General features: G+C 47.7%; 2 protein-coding genes across 7 annotated transcripts in view; one reads left to right on the top strand and one right to left on the bottom strand.

Annotated features, from left to right (window-relative positions):
* LOC111847528 (ras-specific guanine nucleotide-releasing factor RalGPS2-like) overlaps positions 1-23899 on the top strand; it is a 63842-nt gene extending 39943 nt beyond the window's left edge. For 3 of the 4 annotated variants that reach the window (XM_023818782.2, XM_023818779.2, XM_023818780.2), the window contains 12 exons: positions 16101-16238; positions 16335-16425; positions 16522-16589; positions 16677-16815; positions 18164-18315; positions 18385-18439; positions 19062-19139; positions 20082-20187; positions 20567-20659; positions 21823-21928; positions 22665-22756; positions 22935-23899. In XM_023818782.2, coding sequence (XP_023674550.1) covers positions 16101-16238; positions 16335-16425; positions 16522-16589; positions 16677-16815; positions 18164-18315; positions 18385-18439; positions 19062-19139; positions 20082-20187; positions 20567-20659; positions 21823-21928; positions 22665-22756; positions 22935-22964 — 1148 coding nt within the window. In that variant the 3' untranslated portion in view covers positions 22965-23899. The remainder of the gene's footprint in view (positions 1-16100; positions 16239-16334; positions 16426-16521; positions 16590-16676; positions 16816-18163; positions 18316-18384; positions 18440-19061; positions 19140-20081; positions 20188-20566; positions 20660-21822; positions 21929-22664; positions 22757-22934) is intronic. The other variant, XM_023818783.2, reaches the window with a different exon arrangement.
* On the bottom strand, positions 1135-13596 carry LOC111847529 (angiopoietin-related protein 1-like). Of its 3 annotated transcripts, none has more exons than XM_023818784.2 (5): positions 13402-13596; positions 6374-7218; positions 3962-4155; positions 2700-2970; positions 1135-2083 (listed from the first exon to the last, which is right to left on the bottom strand). In XM_023818784.2, exons 2-5 carry the CDS (start codon positions 7158-7160, stop codon positions 1896-1898), a joined length of 1440 nt encoding a protein of 479 aa, XP_023674552.1. In that variant the 5' UTR covers positions 7161-7218; positions 13402-13596; the 3' UTR covers positions 1135-1895. The 3 variants fall into 3 exon arrangements, with proteins under 3 accessions (XP_023674552.1, XP_023674553.1, XP_023674554.1); XM_023818785.2 differs by lacking the exon at positions 13402-13596 and adding an exon at positions 11167-11501; XM_023818786.2 differs by lacking the exon at positions 13402-13596 and adding an exon at positions 7888-7977.
* Positions 23900-26034: the final 2135 nt, after the last annotated feature.

The following is a 26034-nucleotide window of genomic DNA, read 5'->3' as shown; positions in this document are numbered from 1 at the left end:
CAGGGGGCGCACTGCAGAATAAAGAAACACGCCTACAGTGGAATGCTCCTTAAGGAGTGCTTCTGAAGGATGGAAGAGCTGCTGGCCTCTGCCAGCAGGCTGCAGTGCATATAAAAATGAAAGGTGGGGAGTCCTCCAGAGTCCAATGATTTTGCATGTGGTTGGACCTGGAACTGGGTCGCTTATCTCATTTTAAAAGCAATAAAAGGAGCCGAAGGTGTCAGGGTGAGGTCACCGTCAGCAGCGAATTCAGCCAGTGTTTCTGATGTCACTGTCAGTGATTTGCAGAGCTCGTAAATTCACCTTTTTTTGAACTTTCCACATATCAAAAACAAATGTCTCTTGACAAGTATATGAGATTTTTTTTAGTTTATCTCGTATAGCAAAAGGCATTTCTGTGTTGAGGTATATAACCATTATCAAAATAGAATTGGAATTATAAATGGAATTAACTTTTGAGTCACAACTGTTATGGTAAAGTTTCGGTCTTCAGCTATAAATGATTTTTTGGTCATTTGTGTTGCAAAATTTTTAATTGTATTTATTGCCGAACACTTTGTGCATCAGATTGCGGAAAAGCAGTTTAAAAGAGACCAGCAGCTGTGTATGAATGTACATGTGTATGACACACTAGACTGTTTTCAGAGTATTACCCTTACAGGTGTCGTAACTTTAAATTTAGCTTGTAATTACCAACCACTTGAAATTGTGACTTGTTTAAACAGAAGCATGTATGCAGAGCTTTTCAATACCTAATGTGAAAATGTGAATTTGCCACTAAAAGTATCTGTAGGAAATGGTGGGCATATGAAATGGCCAATTTCCATTCCCTGTCCCAGATCGTAGAATCATCATCTGGTTCTCATTTTCTGTTCCTCTGCCTCTCGCCTCCTCTCTCACGCCCCAACTTTGAGTCCCTGTCCAGAACAGAGTACGCCACGTTCACTTTTCTGCTGCTTGTTTTCGACGGCTTGCTTCATAAACGCCGAAATATAAAATACAGTGCACTCGTGGCCTTGCATCCTAGTTTAACGAGCGATTTATAGCATATGATATTTGCTGATGTATTAAACTCCTGTTCCCTGTAAATCGAAAGCCAGCATCCCAATGGAACAAGGAACTGGACAAATAAAGTACTTAAAAATAGTTTATTTAGTATTGCATGGCAATTTAGTGGGTGACCAAGCTTGACCGGGTTCCCACTTCTCGTTCGCTCGTGTTTTTACTGGAGAAAGAGAAGCAGCGTGTGACTCGACACACAGGGGTGTAGAAACAACAGCCTTTCGCAGTACAGTGGAGTGCATCGAGCGAGGCTACATCCAGGCTAAGAAGGCTCATAAATAGCAGTGACAGTGACAGAAAGCTCAGGCAGGTCACACAACGCCAGTACATCTTGCTGATGTGGCTCTCGGTGGGCAGACGCATCACAGATCATTGCTCTGTATACTTATGAGGAATGCGATGAGCTATGTGTAATACATGAAAAAGGAAAAAAGAACAGTTATAGACTTCAACACAATATATATAATAATATGATTTTTTTACCAAGCTTGTTAAATGATTCGCCAGTTTCCCTGGTATTTCAATTTGCTGGCTAATAGCAGAAGCGTGGCATCCCGCTGCCTGTCTGCTGCAGCAGTCCGTGTCTCGGGGTGAAGGGCTGCTGGCGCACTTGCCGCATGCCCACGGCTCACTGGGGAGATTGCCTGCTCCCTCGTTCTCAGCAGGTTGTAGCACGCACCCCCCCCTGAAGGTACCGGAAAGAGGTCTAGGAATTCCCTGGGGTTAGGGGGTCCAGAACGCCCTCCCGTTAACTGGTCGGGCAAAAGCGCTGCTTGTGTTCAAAGGTGAGGCCAGTGTCACAGGGGGGTCAGGAGGCTCCGGTCCATCCTTCTTCAGTCAATGGGCCGAATCATCATGCGCACGCCCTTCATGGAGTAGGAGCCGCCCCCGTAGTCAGCCCAGAAGATGCCATCTTGGAATTTACTGCGGTAGACCCCCCCAGTGTACCACACTCCGTTGAGGTTGGTCTGGCCGCAAGCGTTGTACCACCAGCCTCCTTTATGGAAGTGCGCGCAGTTACCTGCATGGGGGTCAGGGAGTCACACACAGATTGGCAGTGAGCTCCTACCTACATGTGACTGACTCTGAACTCTCTTTTGGCAGTGAGCTCCTACCTACATGTGACTGACTCTGAACTCTCTTTTGGCAGTGAGCTCCTACCTACATGTGACTGACTCTGAACTCTCTTTTGGCAGTGAGCTCCTACCTACATGTGACTGACTCTGAACTCTTTTGGCTCGTTTACCCCCTCAATTCTGAGATGTCATTCAGTTAGAGACCATTCTGTTTGTTCTTCTGATTTTAGGTCTTTCGTAGTTCAGTGTTATAATTCATCAGATGCCGATAATCGCTCTCTTTCTGTGCTGATTCAGACTGATCTGCAACCACTATCCAGTGCTGGCTTTGTCTTATTAATGTAGCATTATGTTCATCAGAGAGGAGATCTTACCTGTGCTTTTCAACATTATATGTGCTTGTATCATGTGATTTTGGACTGCTAGCCCTCTAATCACTCCTGCTAGCCTTCTCTGGACTTTTGCAGGTTTAACAGCTGATGCAGGGTGTTCTCATTAAATTTGATGACTTATATCAAGGTAGACGGAGAAAAAGACCGAACAAGAATGTTTGTGCTCTACCTGAGAAAGTGTCCTTGTCTCGGTCCAGCGTGGTGAAGGGTTTGCCATTGTGGCTGCTCAAGGAGTCACCAGCATTGCCCTGATAGGTGCCCAGGCGCAGCCTGTAGAACTCACTCTCGGGCTCTAGGCGAAAGCTTCTATACTCGGCATAGACCTTCTTCCCCGACCAGTCCTCCAGCTCCACCATCAGCCGGTAGTCCCTCTGTTTCGCCAGGCTGTAGATGTTCTCCAGACCCAGCCAGTACTCATTGTCTATGTTGCCGAACCCTTTCTGTAAAGACAAAGGTAGGAGACAGAGATGCTGTTTATGAACACAAGCATTGAGCTGAATTCTTTTGCCCCTCGTTTATTTTTCAGTTTCTGCACGATGTCTAGGTTTCAGATAAGTGTTTTCAGCCTTTTTTCATTCTGTTTTAGAGTTGTGTGTTATTTTGATGGCAGTGTGTAAGTGTGTAATCACGCTGCCCTAATGGTATTTCTGAGATGTCGTGAGAGGCCTCCAGTGGGACTGGGAGTCACTGTGTGTTGTGCATTTTATTTGTGTATTTGACATACTTTGAAGGCTTCTGTGGAATATAAGCAAACCACAATGGCCTTTTTCCTACCCTGAGATCTTTTGTTGTTGGCCGTCACTGCGAAGCTTTGAGCTGTTGGAGTAACAAGAGGTTCACCTTAGTCTGACTTTGGTCTCCCTCAGAATTCTGAGCGGCACAGGTATTGCTTGTATACACGTGTTGTGTTGGATGACAGACCGCACAGTTCCATATTTGTGGTTTTTGTTTGTGGCTGTGGAGTGGGGAGAGATAGGAGTGGTGCTGTTTTCTTTGGCCAGCCTAACTGACATGGTGAGCACTGGCAGCTGCAGCTGGCTGGCTAGTCAGATATCCTCCAGGCAGCACGGCTGAGTCACTAAGTTCTCATTATAGCCATCACCTTCTCCCCTATGCATTTGGAAGGTCTCAATACAATAGCCCAACCCTAGAACATATCTGTGTCTCATTAGGCTCGTGTCTGGTCTTGGATGTCCTGCACCACTGGGGGTAGCGGTTTGCATTTATGCATCATTATCTTGCTTTTAAAACAGCCTCCAGTGTTTCTGGGCTATGGATTAGCTTCTGAATAATCTCTTAAAGAGCATATGTGTTAGATAAAAAATAACCGTATTTAAAGCCCTGAGTGTCACGTGCCTTAATTGTTAAAATTGTCAAAAGTAGCTTGTGGTCGCAGTCTATGCTGCTCTTGCTCGATTTGTGGGGCCCCACCTTGTAGGTGTCCCAGTTCCTGAAGAAGTTGACGGAGCCGTCCCTTCGGCACTGTATGACGGTCCAGCCCCCGTTGTCCAGCGCATGTTCGCACCATGCCTGCATCAGGTGCTCCATACCATCGGCCTTGAGCAGGTATATGCCGCTGGTGGTGAACCCTGCCTGCCGTGCCTGGTAGCAATCCCCGAATGGCCCTGAGGGAAATGCAGAGGGGACACGGGGGCCACATTATGCACATCATGCCTTCTCATTGGCTGTCAGACTGTGTTGTCAAGAACAGCTCTGTGATGGTGTGTAACCCTTAGATTCATTCGATTGGCGGGGGAGCTGAAGTCCAATTGGACAAGCCGTGCAAAGCTCACAAACTTGCTGTCGCCTGACGGGTCAGTGAAGCTGCTGTATGTGAGGGATAGCCAAGACAAACTCTCAGCCATTTTAAACTTTGCTTCGCCAGAACAGTGCCAGTTTCATTCTAGTCATGTGGATTCAAACCATTATCTTGGGCATATGCCTAGGCACGGATAGTGGGCATATCTCCTGCTTCCCAAGTCATGGCATTGTGTCTCCCTACTCTCCCAGCCTTGTGTCAGCTGTCGAAATTACGGAGCTTGTCACTCCTAACTTTAACGGTTTGAGTATCAGTCACATCCTTACTTATAAAGTCCCACATACTTCATCTTCCATCAAGATGTCAAATTTACCGAACAATTATCCACGTGGGAGCTGAGTCATCTGCTTAGTAAATAATGTATCTGGCTCGTTCTGTGGAAGTTTTGGGCCGTGTTATTATAGGTGTTTTATTTTTTTGTCCTCATTGGGAAACTTTAGGGACTAATGAAGACTCTTTCTGCGAGCGTAGACTCCAGACAGAAAAAAGGCACATAAGTTGAGGACTTACAGAGGGAGTTTAATATCAGAACAGGCATCGTGAAAGTGGCTGCGTGTGTGTGTGTTTTTCACTACATCTTGTTATTTTTACTTGCTTCCTGTTATCTTGCAGTTGATTAAAAGGAGCTGGGCAGTGATTGTGAGAGGAAAGTACAACTGAGAGGTTTCCATGTCAGCAAAGTATTTAAGGGAAGCAGTGGGTGGTGGCTGGTGTTTTTGATCTGTCAATCTATCCCGAAAATGTACAGCTGGCCTGGCTCTCCTCTAGGGCCAGTATGACAAATGACCCCAATCTCTCATGCTCTCTCTTGGATGGAAACCACAAGTCGTGTTTTTCTTGATCTCAAAGCATCAGCCCTCCTGTTCCCAATTTGCCTTCAGACATTCAAATTTTCACCTTCTCTTGAGTCAGCACGTTTCAGTTTGATTTCTGAACTGGTCTGGAGTCCAACCACTGAGCTGTGCCAGAAACACAGAATCCTCCTTCAGAAGGGCAGAGCGCTTTCTTACTCAGTGTTAATAGAATAGCATGTGCTGTAGTAGCTAGGCACAGCCAGTTGGAATTGCTTGAAGTGTATGATCGTGTGTTTCACTAACTCAGGCTTGGTTGTCCCGTCAGTTCAGTCAGCTCACATCTAGCTCTTATACAGATGGCAAGGAACCAAGCAAAATACTACACAGGGTGTTCATACTTTGTCTCATTTCCTACCGGACAGTGTCACATTCTCGACAGCGATTTCACAGCATTCCTCAGCCAGTTGGACTCATATTCAAGTTTACTCATATGCTCCCAGCTCCACCAGTAATCTCGCCAGTCTGAGAGCCGGCGTGGATAGGGGCTTTGGAGAGTGGGGCTGTTTTTGTACTGAAGTAGAGCTCTCCTAAAGCCCCATGAGGAATCTGCGGTGACAGTTTCCCCTTGGATGAAGAGATTTACCACCACCTCCTTCTCCACCTCCCCGCTAATTCCGCTGTCATCCTCGAGACCCAAACTACCGCACTCCCCACAAATCGTAAGTCCGTAATACGCACCAGATGAGCATCAGATAATGACACATTGCTTTATAGCTGCCTGAAGCTATAGCAGGAATAAACATTTAAAATGATTTTAGAGACGCATAATTTTGTACTATGCTGAAGAATTTCAATGTAGCTGCATTCTGTGTTTCTGGGTATGTCTGTTTTTCACATTAGCCATAACAGACGTGTTCATTCAGGTTTCAGACACACTATAATTGTGGATCCATGCTCCTTGCCTGCATGCTGGCACTGTAAAGCCGATCCAGGCTGTTAATCGAAAATCCTTTGTGAAAAGCCCTTCATTCAAGCCAGCGAAGCTCTTAATTTTAAATCGTACCTTGAATTTTCACATTATCTTGGGTATAAAGGCAATTTTGGGATGTTAATATCTCTGATTTTTAGTAGTGTTTCTGACTGGAAGTCAAAGGTGTCTCTGTAATATTTATTTGTCCTTTTCCCAGCGTTGAGTACCAAGGGTAAACTGTACGTTTGAGGTCGCCTCACCCTCTGAGCTGAAGTTGCCCTGGGGGGGTATAGCAAAACCAAACGGGCTGACAGTGGGGGGTGGATCCATGCGGGGGCCCGGGTCTCGGGGAAAAGCCCTGTTGTGGTCCCTCTGGATCTCATTGGTGAAGGTGTTGACGGGCAGGTTCTCCGGCACCACCTGCACCAGCGGGGGTCCCACAAGGGGGGTCCGGCGCCCGTAGAGTCGGGGGCACTGCTCCTCCAGTGCGGTGATCAACGCTGACTGGTTGTTGACCAATGCAGCGAGCGCCGAGAAGCGTGCCTCCAGCTCCTTGTAGCGCGCGGCCAGCCGCAGCATCTCAGCCGTGGCGTTCAGCACGCGGTTCTCCAGCTGCGCCGACTCCAGCGCGTTATCACGCTTGCGAATGATCTCATGCAGCAGCTGAGTGTAGAGCTGCGTCACCCGTGAGTTCATGTTGCGGCTCTCTTTGCGCATCAGCTTGACCTCGCTGACCAAGGCGCCGTCCACGTCAGCCGCCAGCCGCAGCATCTCCATCTCGCGCTGCTGTCGTGAGAGCACGTCACGCACGTCGGCAATGTCCATCCGCGTCACGCGGTCCTTGTCCCCAACTGGCCCCATGGAGCTGGCGCAAATGGGGCCTGTGATCTTCTGCTCAGGCACCAGGAAGGTGTAGGAGCACTTGCCTGGTCTGTCATCCTCTGGCGACCTGCGCATGCGCGCCGGCGATTCCCCAGCCAGGCCCTGCATCCCACTGCAGGCGGACAGGCAAAGCACAGCGCACAGGGCCCATGCCGAGCGTCTCATGGTCACCTCTTCTCCTTCCAATGTGCCGTCGTTATCCTGCCAATTCACCTCCGCCTACCTGCAGGGCGGGAGCAGAAAACCCATATTTGTCAGCTTGATTGTAAATCTCCCATAATGCTTTGCTGTTCCTTGGTGATTTTTGTTTTGGTCTCATGATGGCACCAAAACCTAAGAACGGGCCATAAACTGCATTGCTGGCAGGCGGGCGGGGTACTGGAGTGCAGAGACGTATGGGAAATCTCGGTCCTCGTAAATCATTTAATAACAGTGTACTTTTTGTACTATGAGCTCAGACAAACGGGCTCACCGATTCCCACCATTTCCTTCTAGACTTATTTCTGATCTGCTTTAGTTCTCTTATAGTCCCCTCGGCACAGAAGCAAGCGCTACAGGCTGCTTCCCTCTCCCCCTGCAGCTTTCCCTTATAGACGCTCTGCCTGCTTGAGAGTTAGGATAGTAAACCCTTTGGTCATATGGTTTCGTTTTGAGCGTGTTGTGTATTTTCCGTGGCTCTGCCGTGCGTCTTCCCCGGACTCAGATGAAAGACATTCCAGCGTCTCCCTGAGCGACACCAAGGGCCAGAGTGTTGAGCCCAGCACTGCCCCCCCATCCCCATGGCCACGGTCGTCATCATTCTGGATATTTCACTTCATAACCCTGCCGCTCACACACAGACGTGTCCCTCCTGCTCACAGTGACACGGTGCGGAGAACTTGCTCACACCCACCGGGTTTCGCTGTCCAAAGCAGACCTGGGAGCAGACTGCAGGACCCAGTGGAAAAGCCAGGGAAGATGCCCGAAATTGCCAGGATGTTGAGTGTCTCTGCTCAACCCAGGAACGCCACTTCTGGAGAATGGCTTCGGTGTCTTTCAGCCTCCCTGCTTAATTAGTGCTGATATTACAATGAGTGTAAAAATCTGTGCTTCCATGTCAGCAAGGACTTAGATGTTGCCATTCCCACTGACTCATACTGCCGAGCTTGCAGGGGAACAGCAGGCGTCCCTCACTAATGCTTATCAGTAGCATGTGCTGCGTAAATAGATTCCGTTTCCTCCAAACAGGAAACATGGCCAAATTAAGAACACACAACCAATGCTACCACAACAATGCCTGTGAAAACTACAAATGTCAATATAAATTACCAGTTAATCTCTTTAATGATATACCCCATGAATCTATGGGAAAATAACTAAATGATAATTGTACTGCCTGGTTACTGGTTTTAATTTTATAATAACACAGTCAAGTGTCTCCTGATCCAGCAAGAGTAATATGATGTCTGACATGTCAGCAGAGCTTGTCACTTGGGCTCAGGCAAGTGCTCACTGGTGCCATATGCTGTCACACTGATGGATTGATGTCTTATTGGCTCTCCGTCACTGAAGGTCTGTTTGATATCTTATGTGCTAAATTTTACTCAGCAGTCACCATTGCTGTTGTGTATGAGGGAGGTCAGCTACCTCTGACCCAGGAACCTAGTGCAGCTTAGTGGTAAAATGTCAGTCACCCTAACTATCACCTTAGGTTGATGCTGTTCAGCTAAATGGCTGCTTCAATATTAGTTTAAATACTAGAACTAGTGGCTATAAGTGGAAAGTAGCAGGAGAACATTTTAAAATGAATTTGAAGCACTTCTTTACACAGCGTGCAGTTAGAGTATGGAATAGTCTTCCTGTTAGTGTAGTGCAATCTAAAACCCCGGGTTCAGAGCTAGATAAGATTTTAACAACACTGAGCTATTAGTTAAGTTCTCCCCAAACGAGCTTGATGGGCCAAATGGCCTCCTCTTGTTTGTAAATTTCTTATGTTCTTATGTACAAGTACAGTTTAAAAAACATGGTTTTCTCGATCAGGCTGATCTGTATCACCCTGAGACCTATGCACATATTAGTGTCCTCTGTCATTTTCCCTGTTTTACAGTAATATTACCCCGCACCCCAAACATTATGAAATAACTTCTGACTGTTTGCTTTGGAGGATTTTGGGTTTGCAAAGCTGAACTACACCTGTGCTCTTCATCTAGTTAGCATTAAGTACTGTTAACCCAAATACACCAAAATGGTGAAGCCGCCATGTTTGTCAAATCATAATTTTACTTTGTAACAGTCTGTGCATTCCTCAGGACTTGTGTTATTATGAATACTACAATTTTAATATGTGGGGTGTTACTGGAAAGTTTTTATATAAACCCAGGAGTGTTCAATTAAAATTGCACAGCTGACATTAATGGTCTGCTTCAAGAATACAGTTTATTGAGACTTAAATTGTGCTCTTGGTTGTAAAAATTAGTGGCCGTCAAAATGCAACCTTCCCACATCTGGTGTTCAGACCTCACTGAGATAATAATTCCAGATATTTGCACGTTAAACTTCATTCGTCTCTGAAAAAACGAGAAAAACCCCATAGGGGAGTTGTATTACTTTTTCTTTGGTTTACGGTGTAGTGTAAATGTACTGTACTTCCACACTACTGTTGGCTGGAATGAGTGAGGCCAACAATCAGGATGTGCTTTCCAGAAAAACAAGTAAATTAAAGCTGCATACAAAAAGCTCAGTGTCTGGATGTCAGTGTCTGTAGCTTCTGCTGCAATCCTGTCAGACCATGGCAGATGGAAATTTAGCCAATAATCAATCCAGAGGATCTAGAAAAGGTGACTGTTACACATGGAAAACCGTGAAAACGAGCAGTTACAAACGCCACCAAGGAAGATGCAAGGCAGACAGGAAGCTTCCTTAATTTTTCACTCGTGGTTGTCTTCAGCCTCAGATGTTAAATGGGGAACAGGAGGGAACGAGGCAGACCGGTTTTGGCAGCCTTGCCCCTATTGAGTGTCCTGCAGTGAATTTATTAAGCCAAACCCCCCCCCCCAGGAAACGCATTGGGACTGGAGGTTTTTATTTCCGAAATTTATCCTGGGAAGGAATTTGCCTACATAATGGATGAGTGATTTAATGGCTGGAGTGGGAACGATTGGGAAGATGAAACGCGTTGGCTGATTGGGTCCCGTGTTCTGTAGAAGCACATGATGCTGGAGGGCAACTAATCGGCGGGCTGCTGTTTGGATGGCCTACTCCGCCTTTATAAACAGTTCAGTGTTTGTTTCATTTCCAACTGGCACCTTCTATTAAATAGCTATGTGTCGGACGTTCTCACTCCCTGATGAGTTGCCTTTGTGGGTAATGTCATGTTTAAAGACCCCCCACCCTTGCAGTGTAAAATCCCTTTGAGCAGTTTACATTTGTGGGGGTGAGGCTGTAAGGCCGTGCCTAGCGTGGGTTCCTGCATGAAGCCCCCTGACCTGCAGTACTCACCTCCACCCCCACCTACAGTGCACTATGACACTGCATTCTCTGTGTGGTTATTCCCGGTTCCCACCGTGTGCCACCCCTGCATTCAGCACTCAGCTTGCAGTCCCGTTTCAGGCAGCCTGTAACTTGTGTGCCTTTTTCCACAGCTGAGCTCTTAGTTAATTAGCCCTGATTAAGCCAGGCGCTGCTTCATGCTTCAACTGGTGTTAAATGAAGCCCAATGTTTAGAAACCTGTTTCCATTCGCAGCACTGATTCCAGTTCCAGCACTAATTTCTTAGGGCTTGTTTGCTTCACCAATGATTAAATAAAGCATGCTACATATTTTATGTCCTGTTATAGTCCTTTCCGCAATAGTTTTCCACATTTTGAATAATTAATCATATAGGTTCCTGCAATGAAGGACCTGTTATTAAAAGTGGAAGCATAATAATTTAAAATGTCAGAATATTTGAGATGCGCTGAGCAAATGCTGGACAAATGCTGGGTTCAGCTTGACTGAAAATGTAAAACAAATCTTCAGCTGACTCATCCAGCCTGAATTCATTTGGTTCATTAACAGCTAAGTCAAGGTTCATTAATTACAGGTCTGTTGATGCTAAAAACCACTAAACCAAGCAAGATTTTTTTTTTTTTGTTCAAAAATCCAATTATTTGAATAAATCACTAACCCCACTACCCCCTAAATGGAGGCTTACTGTAGATGCGTCTTGTCACATGTTGACTTTGGCTCGTCTCTCCTTGCCTGGCTCCCTATCCCTCACCGCGCTTCTCACTCAGCTTGGGGGGCCTCCTACGCTTTTGCAGATGGCCGCACAGGCCCTCTTTGCTTTGGTCCCCGTTGTGGCACACAGTGGCTTTGGCCTGCTCTGTTTAACGTGATCCTTGTCGACACGCCAGAATGTTCCTTGTTATAAAACTCCTCTCCAAAGTACATTTTCCTGTGCCCAGGTAACTGCTCATTTACATTTACAGAGAGGTGTGTTTCTAGCCATAAACCCACATGGTGGTGAATTACTCCCAGTGTCACCGGGTCTTTGGAGGACGAGGCCCCAACCCCCCCCCCTTCCCGCTGGGCTGCGGTCAGAGAACGCTCCGAGGCTCAGGAGGGAGCTGGTGACTAAAGCCCTGTGTGCTTGTACTCTTCGGTGGGTGTGAGGTCCCAGGGTCTGCTGCACAGCAGGATCCCTAATTTCCCTGGAAAAACCTGTGGCGGGAAAGGGGGAGGGGGCTTCAGGGGTCGAGTCTCATCACGTTCTGTCCTGTCTGATTTATACCGCTCATGTATTCATATTTTCCTTGCTCGCAAGGCAAATGGGTGCCTTTTTTTTGCCCTGAATCAGGGGGGGGCTTTTCACTCTTATCCCAGCGGCCCCCAAATGAAAATAGACCAAGCTTGGGGCCCCAACCAGTAATGCAAGATCGCACTAAGAACTAAGAACCAGGGGAGCTGTAATATCTCTGCTGTTAGGTAAAGTGGGTGGTTATATCGCCATCCCACCAATTTGCGATATGTTTCTGTAGATGCTCTGCAGCAGCGCTGTAGGCTCTCTGTCAGAAACCCCGTGTCCTAGACACCGAGCCGCCCTGCAGAGGCCTGGATAAAGGAACTCGGGTGAAGATGACAAGTAACAGACTGTGGATCAGGCTTCCAGGGGAGTGGTGTACATGCAGAAGGTCCCCTGCCTATGAAATGAGTAAGGATGTAGAGGCTGGTCTCCTGGTGACACCACATGCTATGGAGCTCAGCTGTGGGTCTGCTGGTTGCGAGCTGCACCGCGAATCTCAGCTAACTGACTCCGATGGATAGGTTTCTCTCCTCTCATGACTGGGGGGTTGAGGGGGTGGGGGAATGGCTTCACACAGTGACCCCAGGGCTCGCCGTACTATCCCAATTGGCACGGTGGAATGCCCCTCAGGAGGGAGTCACGCTCCCAGCTTTAACAAGGCCTGCTTTGATTGGGACCAGCTGGGAGAGGCCCGGTGCCTCTGTGTGGGAAGGGCTCGCCTCTCTGGGTGTTCCTCTCCTGCCACCGTCCCGGCCCTGTTTTTATCAGCATTGGGAGCATGATTGTCTCTGTAATGCCATACATCACAAAAGGTGCTTTTACGAGCTTCACCCATTTCACGTTGCAGCTGTGCGAATCGGTATAGAAATCATTTTGGAAGTAGATAAAAAAAAAAAAAAAGCTTATGATTGTGGTTTTCTCCTCTAGTACTGGAAATTAACAATGTACTTCTAAATTAAACATTGAGTTTGAGCCCGAAAAAAATGAGTCCCCTTTTCTGATGCACCTCTGTCTCACATCACTGAAGGACAGATTTTGGCAGTGTGGCGTGGTGATCACGCCATTGGGCGTGGCTGACCTTTCCCCTTCAGCCTCTGGGCCGAGAACTTTCAGTGCTGTCATTAAAGTTTTGAACATTTGGAAAATGAGGATTGAATATTGCACTTTTCTTAGCGGGGGAGAGGTAGCGGTGCTCATGAATGAGACTCCTGTCCCGGGTGAACAGTCCTTCTACTATCGATGAACCGAACGCTGGGAATACGTCACCCGGGATGCGGGCTCTCACCTTACAGCCAGAGGTCGGGCTCAGCGGCACACGCGTGACCACACGCATCGACACCTGCGCCTATAATTAGCTGCTCACTCAAGCTAAAATTAGCAGAAACTCTTGGCCATGCCGCTGTTAGCTTAAAAGTGGCCTTAAACATGCAGTTGCTTCTCAGAGATCCCTAACAGGACTGTGGAACAAACACAGAGGAACGAAACCGTCAGAAGGACCCAGTGTCTGTCCACCCTCCCTGCATGTGCCGATTTTGGAGAAAACTCACGACTAATCCAAGCCTGTCACCATGATCTGGGATGCACTAGGAAGCAGTTTTCCCTTGGAGTCTCGGGGGGAGTGTCAGAATGCCCCGGTGCACTCACCTTAAAGAGCCTGTGGGGCGGTCTTCACTGGGAGGGGGCCTCAGCCAGAGTCTGTCGATTGCATGCCGGGGTGGGGGTGCTCGCTAGCCGGTCCCAAAAGGTGGCGGTTAAGACATTGCCCTGCAACAGGACATGCGGGAGCTGCAGCTTGAGGAAGACTGAGCAGCCGACAGCTGATTGCATCTGCTTTGTACAAAACGGTGGGGGGGTGCGAGAGTGTGTGAGGGAGTGTTTCGGGGAGGGGGGAGGGGAGTGGCTGAACTTAAGAGCTGTCCAGCCCACCTCTGATGTCACTCATGCCTAAAAGCAGAATAGCAGAACCCCTCCTATTGGTTTGACATTTCAAAAAAGTTGTTTTTTCCCCCAAAAGAAAATAGAATAAGATCAGGGGGCAGACAGACTGACCCTGACAGTCAGGAGCTGCTAAATGCTGAGGAGAGAGGCTCTCTTTTCTTTCCCATGAGACCTGCCTGTGGAAAGCACCCTCCGCAGGTCATGTGTGTAACATGCCAGAGGACCAGAGCGCCTGAATTATCGCCCAGTCACTGAGTGTCGCCATTTTGATTCCAGTTTTGTTCCGGGTCTAATTCTAGGTACAGATGCGGTTTACACATTTGCCCACTTGGAGTGCAGGGTGCTTTCTGGACCGGTTCCGCTCATCTCTGCCCATGTGCATGAGTGGTAGATGAGTGGGTTTTGAATAGGATGGATGGGCAGGATTCTGCACAGCAAATCATGCCCCCCCGCTTTTATAAGACTAGCAATAAAGGAAGGGGATTAAGTTACTTTCTGAGTGTGTCATACTCCACACCAGGTTGATTCATGTGTGTTCCTGAAGGTGGCGGTGGAGGGCCTGTAGGAGGACGTCATATGCGCGGAGTCATGCTGGCTGTTTAATGTATCAGCGTATCAGGGTGAAGGTAGGAGACCTGCACCCTGTGTCGCGTTAAGCAAGAGAAGTCAAGCCCTCCAAGCAGCACGATCGCAACACACTCTGAGACATTTTGAGCAGCTGCCAATCTGCCACCCCCTGCCCCGACACGCTGCTGTGAAGTGGGTCACTTTTGGGGTCATGCTGCTTTCAGAAAGCCAGAGAACAGCACGTCTAGCTCAGGGACTGTGATCTATTACTAAAACTAGTTCTTTTTGGCCCATCAGCTTTCTGGGGCTAGTGGCGTAAGAAACCAATTCCCCTTTTCATTAAGTCTTTTTTTTGATTGTATTGCATTTTTTGGAGCAAGACTCATTCCTAGCAGTTACTTAATTATATGTGAGATGTTCTTCTTTTGACAGCAATTTTTATTTGGTGTGTCTGACATGTACATGCTGTTAAGGAGGAGGGGAATCCTTTTTCCCAGAACGGCTAGATAGAAATGCACTTTCTACTCCTTAGTTTGAACTTTGGGTCCTTTCCTCTAAGTCTGATCACATATAAATAATTTTGCAGAGAGCTGTATGTTAAACTTCTCCCACAGTTCTATTTTCCAAAACCCATACTTCAAATGTGAGTCTTCGGGGGGGGTGCTGTGATGGTGTAGCATTGCCCTTTTTGTTCTAGCCAACTTGCGTCTCCCCAGCCCCTCACCGCGCACAGCTGGCATGCTCCACCTCGGTGTCGATCAGTAATGAAGATTTATGTCGTACATCAGCATCAAAGAAAGCATGCCATCAGGCTTCCTAATCTCAAGGTTTAATTCCTAATCCTGTTAGGGGATAGCTCTTACCTCACCCTTCTGCTGCTGTCCTGTTGATGTCTGCTTTCTTCAAGCTGCCCCCCCCCCCCATCCTTTGCCGTCCTTCCTCATGCCTCCTAGGATTAACCCCCCAGATCCCTTGCTCCTTTTTTATTTGCTCTGCACAACGTTCTGCTTGAACATGCTTGGACTCATTTTGCAAAGTCTAAACTCTGAAATGCTCTCATCTCTTCATGAGTTTTTACCCAAAAGGAAAGTTTGTGTTCCCCCCCCCCCCCCCCCCCCCCCATATAATTTCTGGATCATGTCTCTTCCCTCATTTCTGACTCGTGTTCATCTGTCAGTTGTGTAGTACTGTAAACATTCAACTTCGAGTTCCATTCATGGAAGCCAAGAGGCCCGCAGCTGGGTCCAGCTGACATCGGCGGCCTCTTCAGTCCCCCCCTGCTGGGTGACCGGTCGCTGGGAGCCTGGGAGGCTGCTCGTTAACATGCCTGATCTGCTCCGCCGCTCGGAACGGGGGCTCCTCCTCTCACTCCTGCCACTGTAGCCTTCTAGCTGAGCCCCAGATGCATGGGATCCGATCTCAGTTCAGCTGTTTATATAGCGCTCTGGTAGGATAGTGATATCATAATGTCTCAGTATTCACTATACAGTACAAGTAAGCAAAACAGCAAATGCTGAAATCTAACTTCATGTCTGAGAAGACCGCAAGCTCACTGCAGACTTGGAAGGGAGTGTGGCTCTGTTTTCATCCCTCAGGTGACTCGCACATACAGGGTCAGAGGCTTGCATTTGTCTTTCACTCCAAGGGTCTTTGGTTTGAATGTTCTCTCTCTTGCCTCCTTATACATTCCCAGTCCAGATTCTAAATCTCCTCCATCTTCCTTCTCTCTATCATGATTATAACTGGCCTTCGAAAGAAAGGCTGCTGTTATTTATTCAAACGTTTCCGGTGCATCTTGCGCCCATGACCCAAGCTCGTTTCCAATGCTTGTCCTTCAGGGATGTATCTGTCAGACTTGACCTACATAGACTCGGCCTACCCCTCCACCGGCAGCATCCTGGAGAGTGAGCAGCGATCAAACCTGATGAACAACATCCTGAGGATCATCTCTGACCTGCAACGCTCCTGTGAATATGGTGAGTCATGCAGGACCACCTCCCTTTCAGTGCAGCGGTTTTCAGCTCTCGCCACAAACAGCCTTACCTCAACCCCCCTGCCCCCATTTCCCACAGATATACCAGTGTTGCCTCACGTCCAGAAGTATCTCAGCTCTGTTCATTACATCGAGGAGCTTCAGAAGTTTGTAGAGGATGACAACTACAAGTAAAGAGCCGGAACCCTTCAGACCTGCTGTTGCCACAGCCTAGACCCATGATAGGCTGTTACGTCTGCTGACTCTCTTGTGGTCCCTCCCGTCAGGCTGTCCTTAAAGATTGAGCCCGGTACCAGCACCCCTCGCTCCGCAGCCTCCAGAGAGGACCTCGCAGGTTAGTGTCTGGCCAGGTCGCTCAGGAGAAATTGGGTTCAGAGGGAACTGCACCGAAATGCTGAGTCTTGGCCTCTTCCCTGTCCAGGTCCGGATACATCCTCTCCCCAGTGTGGCCGGAGAGGGACCTCAGCAGACGGCGCCTTGGCCAAAGGGCCGGCCACGCCTCCTTCACCGCGAAGCCTCATTCCCTACGGACACAGGAAGTGCCGCAGCCTAGGATACAAGTCAGTCCCTAGCAAATATTTCCTGGATGAATCGCCACCCTACAGTGGTGGCAGGGTTTGTGTGTAACAGTGATGCCATGAGCTATGTTCTTAAAGGCAGTTGCTCCTGGTCCTAGGTCTAGACTAAATGCGATTCAGATGACCTTTATGAAGAATACAACCAATGAATGAAAATCTCGCCCGGAGCAGGGTTACCTGGGCCCCGCCCTGAAGCCAGGGCTGTGTGGGGGAGCTTATCAGGCCTTCACCCACAGGGCCCAGCCGGACACAACCCAAATGAGCTACATGTGACCATTCTTCTATGGGATCTCTACATGCAGAAGGAGCTATAAGGGTCTAGTGCATTGTGGTTTGGGCAGCAGTCGAAGACAGAGACTTGGTGGACCTATCCCCAGTTACTGAAACTGGCTGTGGGGATATGGAACGTAGCTTCTCTGGTGGGAAAGGAGCTTGAGCTAGTGTGGGAGGTAGAGAGCTACCATCTAGATATAGTCTGACTAACCTCAGTGCACAGCACTGGTTCAGGCTCCTTTCCCACCAGAGAAGCTACGTGAGGAACCGGAGGGTGTGTTCCGTCTTCAGGAGGATCACACTCCTCAGCCTCCCTGGGAAGACTTATTCCGGGGTCAAAGCTCAGACGCAGGAAGAACAATACGGATTCCATTCTGGTTACGGAACACTGGACCAGCATTTTACCCTCACAATGTACTGGAGGGTTCATCCAGTCTGCATGTGTTTTGTGGACTTGGAAAAGGCATATGGCCGTATCCCTCGAGGGGAGGGGCCCTGTGGCAGTGCTTCTGGAGTTTGGGGTACAGGGCCTTCTGCTAAAGACTATTTGGTCTAGAGCAAGAGCTTAGTTTGCATTGCTGCCAATAAGTCAGACTTGTTCCCAGTGGGTGCTGGACTCCGTCAGGGCTGTCCTTTGTCACTGATTCTGTTCATAACTTTTATGGACGGAATTTCTAGGTGCAGTCAAGGGGTGGAGGGGCTGCAATCCGGTGACTTCAGGGTCACATCTTAGCTTTTTGGCAGATGGTGTGGTCCTGTTACCATCCAGCTGTGACTTCCAGCATATACTAGGGCAATTTGCAGCCATGTGAAGTGACTGAGACGTGGATTAGCACCTCCAAGTCTGAGGCCATGGTTCTCTACCAGAAAAGAGTGGATTGCCCCCTCCAGGCTAGGGATGAGTTACTGCCTCAGGAAGGCAAGATTAAGTATCTTGGTCTTGTTCACATGTGAGGGAAGAATGGATTGATAGACTGATCGGTGCTACATCAGTAGTCATGTCTTTAGGGCAGTATGCATTAGCGAAGTCTCATACGTCTGTGCTTGTCCCCTCCAGCTTCATCCACAAGGTAAACACGACCGAGTTCAAGAGCGCCACCTTCCCCAATGCCAGCTCCAGGCACCTGCTGGACGACAGCGTCCTGGAGAGTCACACACCCGGCCGGGGCCAGGCGGAGAGCTCCACGCTATCCAGTGGCATCTCGCTCGGTTGGTTGCAGTCGTCTCCCGCTTCTGGACACACCCCTGCAGTGTGTGACTGTTGACCTCTGTCCGCAGGGAGCAGTGATGGCTCAGAGCTCAGCGAGGAGATGTCCTGGCCCGCTTTCGAAAGGTGAGCACACATGGGCATGCCACCTGCTGATGGTCCCTGACATCCGGCTCTCCATGCTGCCTTGGGAGCCCAAATTGAGTGAATCGGATCAGTGCGCCGGCCTGCCCAGGCTGGGGTCACCGCATGCACTCTGGGTCTCCCTGCATGAGCACGTCAGACCTTTCTGCAATTGAATTGCAATTGTTTCAGTGTGGTGTACAGTATTTCACTTTGAGCATTATTATTGCATTAGGTGTGTACCATCTCTGTACAAAGCAGCCTTTTCACCTCTTGATAAAGCTGTTTTATTTACTGGAGTAATTCCTCTGCAAATTTAACTGAAAAGTGCCTCAGGATGAACCTGCGAGGCTCCAGGGACAGTAGCCGTCAGGTCACCGGTCTGCGATGTAACCCAAACTCCGGCAGTTACTGCCCTGCCAGCTCTCGGCCTGCTTGTGGTGGCTTTGTCATCTTGCTGCTTGGCCGTGTCACTCGTCATCTAAGCCCCCAGGGGGTCCGAGCAGTGCACTCCCAGTATGTAGCGAGAGCACCTCAGATGTAGCCGCGCAGACCAGCCGCTTTGATCCGGAACAGATTTCTGCCCTGCTGTGCCGTAAACCACCTATATGCTGAAATTCAACAGGAACTGCTTCTATCACTCCCTGGGCCCTGTGACCAGGGTGGCCCGAGTTCCTTACAGAGGAGCCCAGAAAGCTGGCAGGTACGATGTCCCCCACCCCACCAGGGGGCAGCAGTTTGTAGTGCTGGCAGAGAGGTGAAATTTGGTGGCGGGCTAACCTGTGAATCACTTGCTGTAAGCCTCTGCTTCTTCAGCTTCCCCCCCCCCCCCTCAGTTTTGCTGTCATTCTCTCCTGTGTTACCTGTGCTGTGTTACGGGGGCTGTCCATAAACACACAGAGAACTTCAGAAGGAGCCATTCACTCAGGCGGGGTATTTAACTCCGAGGTGTCAGTGGCCCTAGTGATGCCCGTTCCTTGCTGAGTTAGGGAGCTCACCGGAAGCCCCTGCCCTGTAACAGGAGGGGTCTGATGTTGGGGGGGTTAGTGCTACTCCGTTATGCAGAAGGGAACGATTGGGGGAATAGGAGCATTTTCTGCATAAACACCTGCTTAATTCAACATAACTGATTATTCTTTATGTGCTTGTTCTTGGACTCGTCCATGGTCTTCAGGTTTCCCTTGATATGCAGCCAACCCTCAGTAATCTGGTCAGTGTTTTCCTGAGGGGTGGTGCTGCCTAAGTCCTGAGATGCCCTGTTCTGTAGATACACATGCTTATGGCTGGAACATGTCCATGCTGCATTAGCATGGTACACACATACACATGGACAAATATTAAGCACTGAATGATCCAGTCCTAGGATCTAGCAGCATATGATTCAACACACTTATGTCTTGTGTGGCATCTGGACAGTTACCTTTTTGCATTCTGTTGTAAAACTCTCAGTATTACTTGGGGTTGGCTGTATGTGTGTAACAGATTACGATTCCTGTGTGTGTGTGTGTGTGTGTGTGTGTGTGTGTGTGTGTGTGTGTGAGCGTGCACATGGGCACGATTGCACATGCATGCATGTGTGTGTCTGGCTCTTCTTGCCTCACTTGGCTCTCCTCAGCTGACCACCCCCCCCCCCTTTCCCCCCCAGCTCTGCGGAATCAGAGGAGCTGGCCATACACCTGTTCCCGGGGGCTGTGACGGTACAGGGGGTCCTGCGGAGAAAGACCTTACTAAAGGAGGGGAAGAAGCCCACGGTGAGAGAGCGGCATGCTCCTTAGCCCCCCCCCCCGACCCGTGCGGCGCGTCATCAACACAGCTCTGCCCTCTGATGTTCCCGAAAGCAAACGCCACCCCACGCCACGTCAGCCTTTATAACTGGGTGTCCTGCCTCTGGCATTTTAAATACAGGGACGACCTTTAGGTACATTGTAACGGGATGGGAGTACTTGGAAAAGAATGCTGCAGTAAAAACTCATAAACTACTGGAGTGATCATGCAGAAGAGGTTCTATGAACCACAACCTTCTCTGTGCTGAAGGCCTCGGAAATAGTGACCCAGTGGTGAAAAAAGCAGGATGGCTCCCGCATTCACTTTGGCTGCTGGTGACCCCTGGGCGTGTTTGTGACCTTTCAGGTAGCATCGTGGACAAAGTACTGGGTGGCTCTGTGTGGAACGCAGCTATTCTACTACCCCGCCAAGGCCCTGAAGGCCACACAGAGGAAACACGTGAGTGTGTCAGCAGGATGTGCGTGTGCCGGGGGGGGGGGGGCACGATCACGGCAAGGGGGCTCCCTCACTCCTGCCATGGTAAAACTCAATAAAAGCCAGACTGATCAAAGGGTAACTTTTGCCATACTGTAAATTGACTTCATGTTTCTATATGTGGGTTCTAATAGATAGGGAGAGGGGTATTGAAAAGACTGAAGGACTGTGAATCGGTATGTAGAGATGCTGCGGCTAATAGTCTGTGATCAAATACTTCTAGGCAGGGTGGGTCAGGGTCACTGCAGTGGTGGGACGTGGCTGAGATGCTATTAGGCTTCAAAAATACACAGAAATGTGCTTTGATACAAAATACCCCATTTGAAAGTATCAAAATAAACTACAAAATACAGCCACCAAGCAAAGTATCAAAATAAACCACAGTATTTTGTATTAAAAAAAACAAAAACACTCCACTTTCTTCTATATCAGTCTGTTCCTTCAGAAGCACACCGACTCAAATGGCCAAGCATTTGTCCACTGCTTAATGAGACACAATATAAATGTGAAACCAAACAAAAGATCAAAATTCAGAAGTATTAAATATATCCTAACTACGCATGTGAACATTGAGGTAGTCGGTAAAATTAAAAAGTAACAAACTTGTAGTTTAATTGCTTCCTTTTATGCTACACAGATGTGTTAACTCAAACAACAAAATTTAAAATGGAAAAAACAACAGCAATATAAGTGCTTCACTCAGCAACATCTCACAAAACTATAACAGACGTAGGCCTGAATGGAGCATGTAAATCTTTTGCTTCACCATAAGTGAACAACTATTGGCTTCAATGACTATTCATTAAAATGTCTGGAAAAAGCTAAACAGGCCCAGACAAACGTTTTGCACATGACATCATCATACATACATTATGGGGAAAATATTTCTTGCGTTTTCAAAATAGAAAAGTTCTGAACATCAAGGTATTTTGATACAAATTACATAATTTATATGAAGTCAAATACAACTTACAAAATATAATTTTGTATTCAAAACATGTATTTTAAGTACATGAATCTGGGCTGTGCACAGCGAATACTATGTGTCTGTAAAGATGGCAGAAAAGCACTATCGCTGATGTTTTCTGGAAAAACGGCCAAATTCTGTCCGTGTGTGTTCGTGACAGTTCAAGTCCACCTCCAGCAAGAGCGTGTCAGTGGTAGGCTGGATGTCCATGATGGCAGACGACCCCGAGCACTCAGATGTCTTCCTGCTGACTGACTCTGAACGCGGTGAGCACTCAAGGACCTCGACCTCCAGCTCATTGTGAATCAGTGCAGCAGTCATGCCCCTTCATTACAGTTGCATTGTGGGAATGTACGGAGAAGCTTCCCTGGACGGCCAGGCTTTTCTCTGAACTGACCACACCCTTGCCTCGGCAACTCTATGACCATCTGTTTCTCATCTTGGGCTGTTTTGGTTCCTGTTGGACATGGGGCCACACGGTCCCAGTATCTGGGTGCTGTAGTCTTATCCTCTGCATTCTGCACTGCCTTCAGTGAAACCGAGTCAAGCCCTGAGGAGGAATCTTATCTCCTCAGCTTTGGCTTGCGTCACGTCCTGAAGCTTTAGAGAAACATGCCAGATGATTCAGCTGACACCAGCATCCACATGGTGCATCTTGCGAGGCGCCAGTGATCTGGGGAAGCTGTGTTGTAACATTCTCCAGCTTCTGCACACAGATCCAAATCCTCAATGTGACATATAGAAGTATATTAATTTAGTGTAATTAATTCTTTCTTGCTCCTGTACTGTATACACTTGTAAGTGGGGATTCGATGGAAGCTCAGCCTAGCTACGTTAATAATGTGCTATTTACCTCACTTATATGTCGCTTTGGACAAAAAGGATTGTAAAATTGTAAAATGTTATACCTAATCTCGCCTGTCACTTCCATACATAGGATTCTGAAGGAGCTCTGTGTGAACTGAGGTTTCAGGTCTCAATGTCTTTTTTTTTCTTTTTAAGGAAATACTTACAAGTATCAGGCAGGAAGCCGGGCAAATGCTCAGCTGTGGTTTAAGCACCTGAGTGCAGCCTGCCAGAGCAACAAGCAGCAGGTAATTCCCAATACATCTGATCACAGGTCAGAACTTGGGTGGATTCTTAGCCTAGGTTTATGCTAATTACCATGGCGACAACAGATCTTCCATTTCATTCAGGGATAGGGAAGACCATTAAAATATGTCACATGTTAACCCTGAGAAACTGTCCCTCCCTCCATCCCCTCCGTGGCAGGTTCCTGCAAATCTGATGTCCTTTGAGTGAGCATCCTGCCCACGGAGCCCGCAGCAGTGTGACGACTTCGCCTCCCACTGCCCTCACCAGAGCCTGCCCACCTGCCACTGCTGCCTTAAGGCTGGAGGGGCCTTGCCTGCTGCCTCTGGCTGGGTTAACCACTGACCGCAGGGTCATGCTGCCCTGCAGCTCCGAAATGCTGCTTCAGACCTGTTTCCTTTTCCTCATAAACATGTGGGGACCTTGGAACGGACGCGGATCGCATCGCGTGGGACCTCAGTGTCGTCTGGCCTCCTCTTTGCTTGCCAGCTGGCCCTAACCTCCCATTACTGTTTCTTTTTGTCCTGCCCGTGTTGCATTGTAAACTAGTAAATGGGCCCAAGTACTGGTCCCAGAGGGACGCCTGCTTAGTGGCGCGCGCTACACCTGGGGCACCTGGGAGAAGTTTACGGAGCAAACACCATTTGTCTCTCTGGAGCCCTTCCTCATTGTAGGGGTTGAGTATTTTCACAGCTGGTTGCTACTAAAGAAAGAAGCATGAAACAGGATTTTCAGTTGCCATTTTTTTTGGGCGTGGCGACTTTTGCTTTATTTGTGAACAGGGACTCGTCGCTGCAGCTTTTTGAGCACTATTGGAATATTCGAATATTCAGCTCTCTTCCTTTATGAGTTTACACTCTGGGTAAATTTATAAATAAGAATTCAAATACTATAGGTACAATGTATGTTTTTGTGATCACATTTTGATTAGTTCATTCATCCGTTTTTTTAAAAAACCTTTTTTTCTGCCAGCATGAATTCCATCAATGAACATTTAGACCAAACCTTGTTAATGAGACCTTCACACTGAGCAGCTGAAAGACTTTGGAGGGTTGCGAGTGAGTGAGGGTGCTTCACGAGGATCAGTGAAACATGAGCTCCGTGACGTACCGTCACCTGTAAAAACACACGCTTATCAGCTACGCAAAGTATCTTTTACTTAGCTGTGTTTATTCATAACTTGTTTTTTGGGAGTCTCCAGTATTATTTTTTATGGGAATGTTGTTCATTCATTCGGTTGTTTAGCTATTACATTTATTTGCTCTTTGAGTGTCTTATGTACCAGTTCTCATTACTTGACTTTTTTATATGTGCATTTGATATGTTAATCTCTGACAGCTAGCACAGCATCACATGTAACGTTATGTTCTTCCTGACGCTCGCTATTAAGCGGTGTTAAGCTGACTTCAGATCCAAACGAGCTCAACGACTCAAGTCCTGCTAGTTCACTATGAATTTTTATTTTTAATGTAAAAGGCACAAAACCTTATATCTATGTGTTTCAAATATTGCCACCATTTTGCTTCCATGTGTGAATTTGGATTTGCATCTTGGCAGTCAAATTGGTGTGAATTACACTGTTAGGGGCTGGGTGCTTTGTGGATATTTCAGTAGAAGAAAATTATAGTTATTTTGAAAATGAATCCCAGGGTCAGTTTCACTATTGGGTCCCTGAGCGAGGCCCTTAACCCCAAAACGCTACAGGGATTGACTGACCCTGCACTCTCAAAATGCACATTGCTTTGGATTAATGGCTCTGCTAAATAAGGACAATGTATATATAAGATGTAACATGAATATTATGCAACAGAAATTGGCAGTACAAAAAGCGAAGTATGTAGATTTAGTTTTTTTCTGTGAAATTGTCGGGCTCAGAATTCTGAAGGCAGGTTCATTTGGGTGCTATGAGGGTTGCAGTGGGGGAGCAGTGAGCACCAGGACACAAGATGAGGCAGTAAGGCAGCCACTGATTGGGAGATGTCGGGGGCCAATCAGCGTGTACATTAGGCCGTCATGTTGTCATCTAGCCCAGTGTAGGCACATGCCAGTGCTTGTTTCTAATTGAGATTTAACCTCATTGTAAGTGGAAAGAGGCAGCTCCCAGACCCTGTTTGCTGTGAGATATTGTGCATTATTCTGTTTGTGCCAAGGGCAAGTTAGGTAGCCTCTCCATAAAATGTCACTATGGACACCGTTTACCCAATGTGTCGTTCTGAATAAAGCAAGTCTGTAGGTAATTTGGTGCATCTCCAGCATGGTAACAAGAAAGAGAAATGATACCTTTAAAGGTGTAAATGATCTGCAAGGGATCTGTGCACAGGCAATGCTTTGCCCCTCACTGCACCGGCTTTGTTCAGTGGTTAAAACGGGAGTTTGTGGTGAGTAGGTGTCCTGACATGACACTGAATGAAGACCTGGGGTACCTGCACTAACCAGAGATTTGTTGTAACTTCTGAGACTATTTGCACACCAGGCACATGAATGGATTGGCTTTTAAGTAGTCTAGATAAAGACCTGGCTTTAAATAATAAACCCCCCCCCACCCCAATTCTAGTAACAATGTGTCCAAATATTTTTAACAGAATATTTTTCATGAAGTTTTGTGTTTGTGATCTACAAAATACATCTACAGATGCACAGGTACAGTCACACCTGTGTTTGACAGAATTAGCATTTTCTGCTGATGTGTACATTGAGCTGCTTGCTGCCCATTACTGAGCCTGAGATTGGCACGTAATGCTGGACTGGTTAGTAACCTGACCGATGATTGTGTTACTGAGTGTCATCAGGCTGGCGAGTCGCGGTCACCTCCCTGGCCCTCCAGTGTCACACCCAGATGGGTGGCTGCCGGGGTCAGTGTTTCACAGAGGCTGCATGTCCCAGGTCAGCACAATGACCTTTGAACTGAGCGATGGGCTCCTGGGCACGAGGCAGGTCAAAACAATCCTCCTTTTTTGGGTTTGGGTTTTTTTTTTTTAATTCCTGAAAGTGGAATGTAAAGATTAAATACCCAAGTATGTATGAGTGAGTAAACACCATGATATTGTGGTTTGCACAACAGTAAGCATTTGAAGATTTTAGGTACAGGCCTGACTAGATTTTTCCTACTGAATTAAAAATCTATTTGGATTGTTGAACCTTTGGTTTCAGTTCATTTTATTTTGCGTGGGAGCAGCATATTGTGATGGATGGAGATGAGGGTTATTCTGAATGTTACAAGCTACATTTCTGATATTTATGTTCTGAATAATTAGCATATAATTTGATATTTAATTGTGAC

This window comes from Paramormyrops kingsleyae, chromosome 21 (genome assembly GCF_048594095.1).
Source record: "Paramormyrops kingsleyae isolate MSU_618 chromosome 21, PKINGS_0.4, whole genome shotgun sequence".
Lineage (NCBI taxonomy): Eukaryota > Metazoa > Chordata > Actinopteri > Osteoglossiformes > Mormyridae > Paramormyrops > Paramormyrops kingsleyae.
The sequence above is the reverse complement of the archived record's forward strand: the minus strand, read 5'-3'. Positions and strand labels throughout refer to the sequence as shown.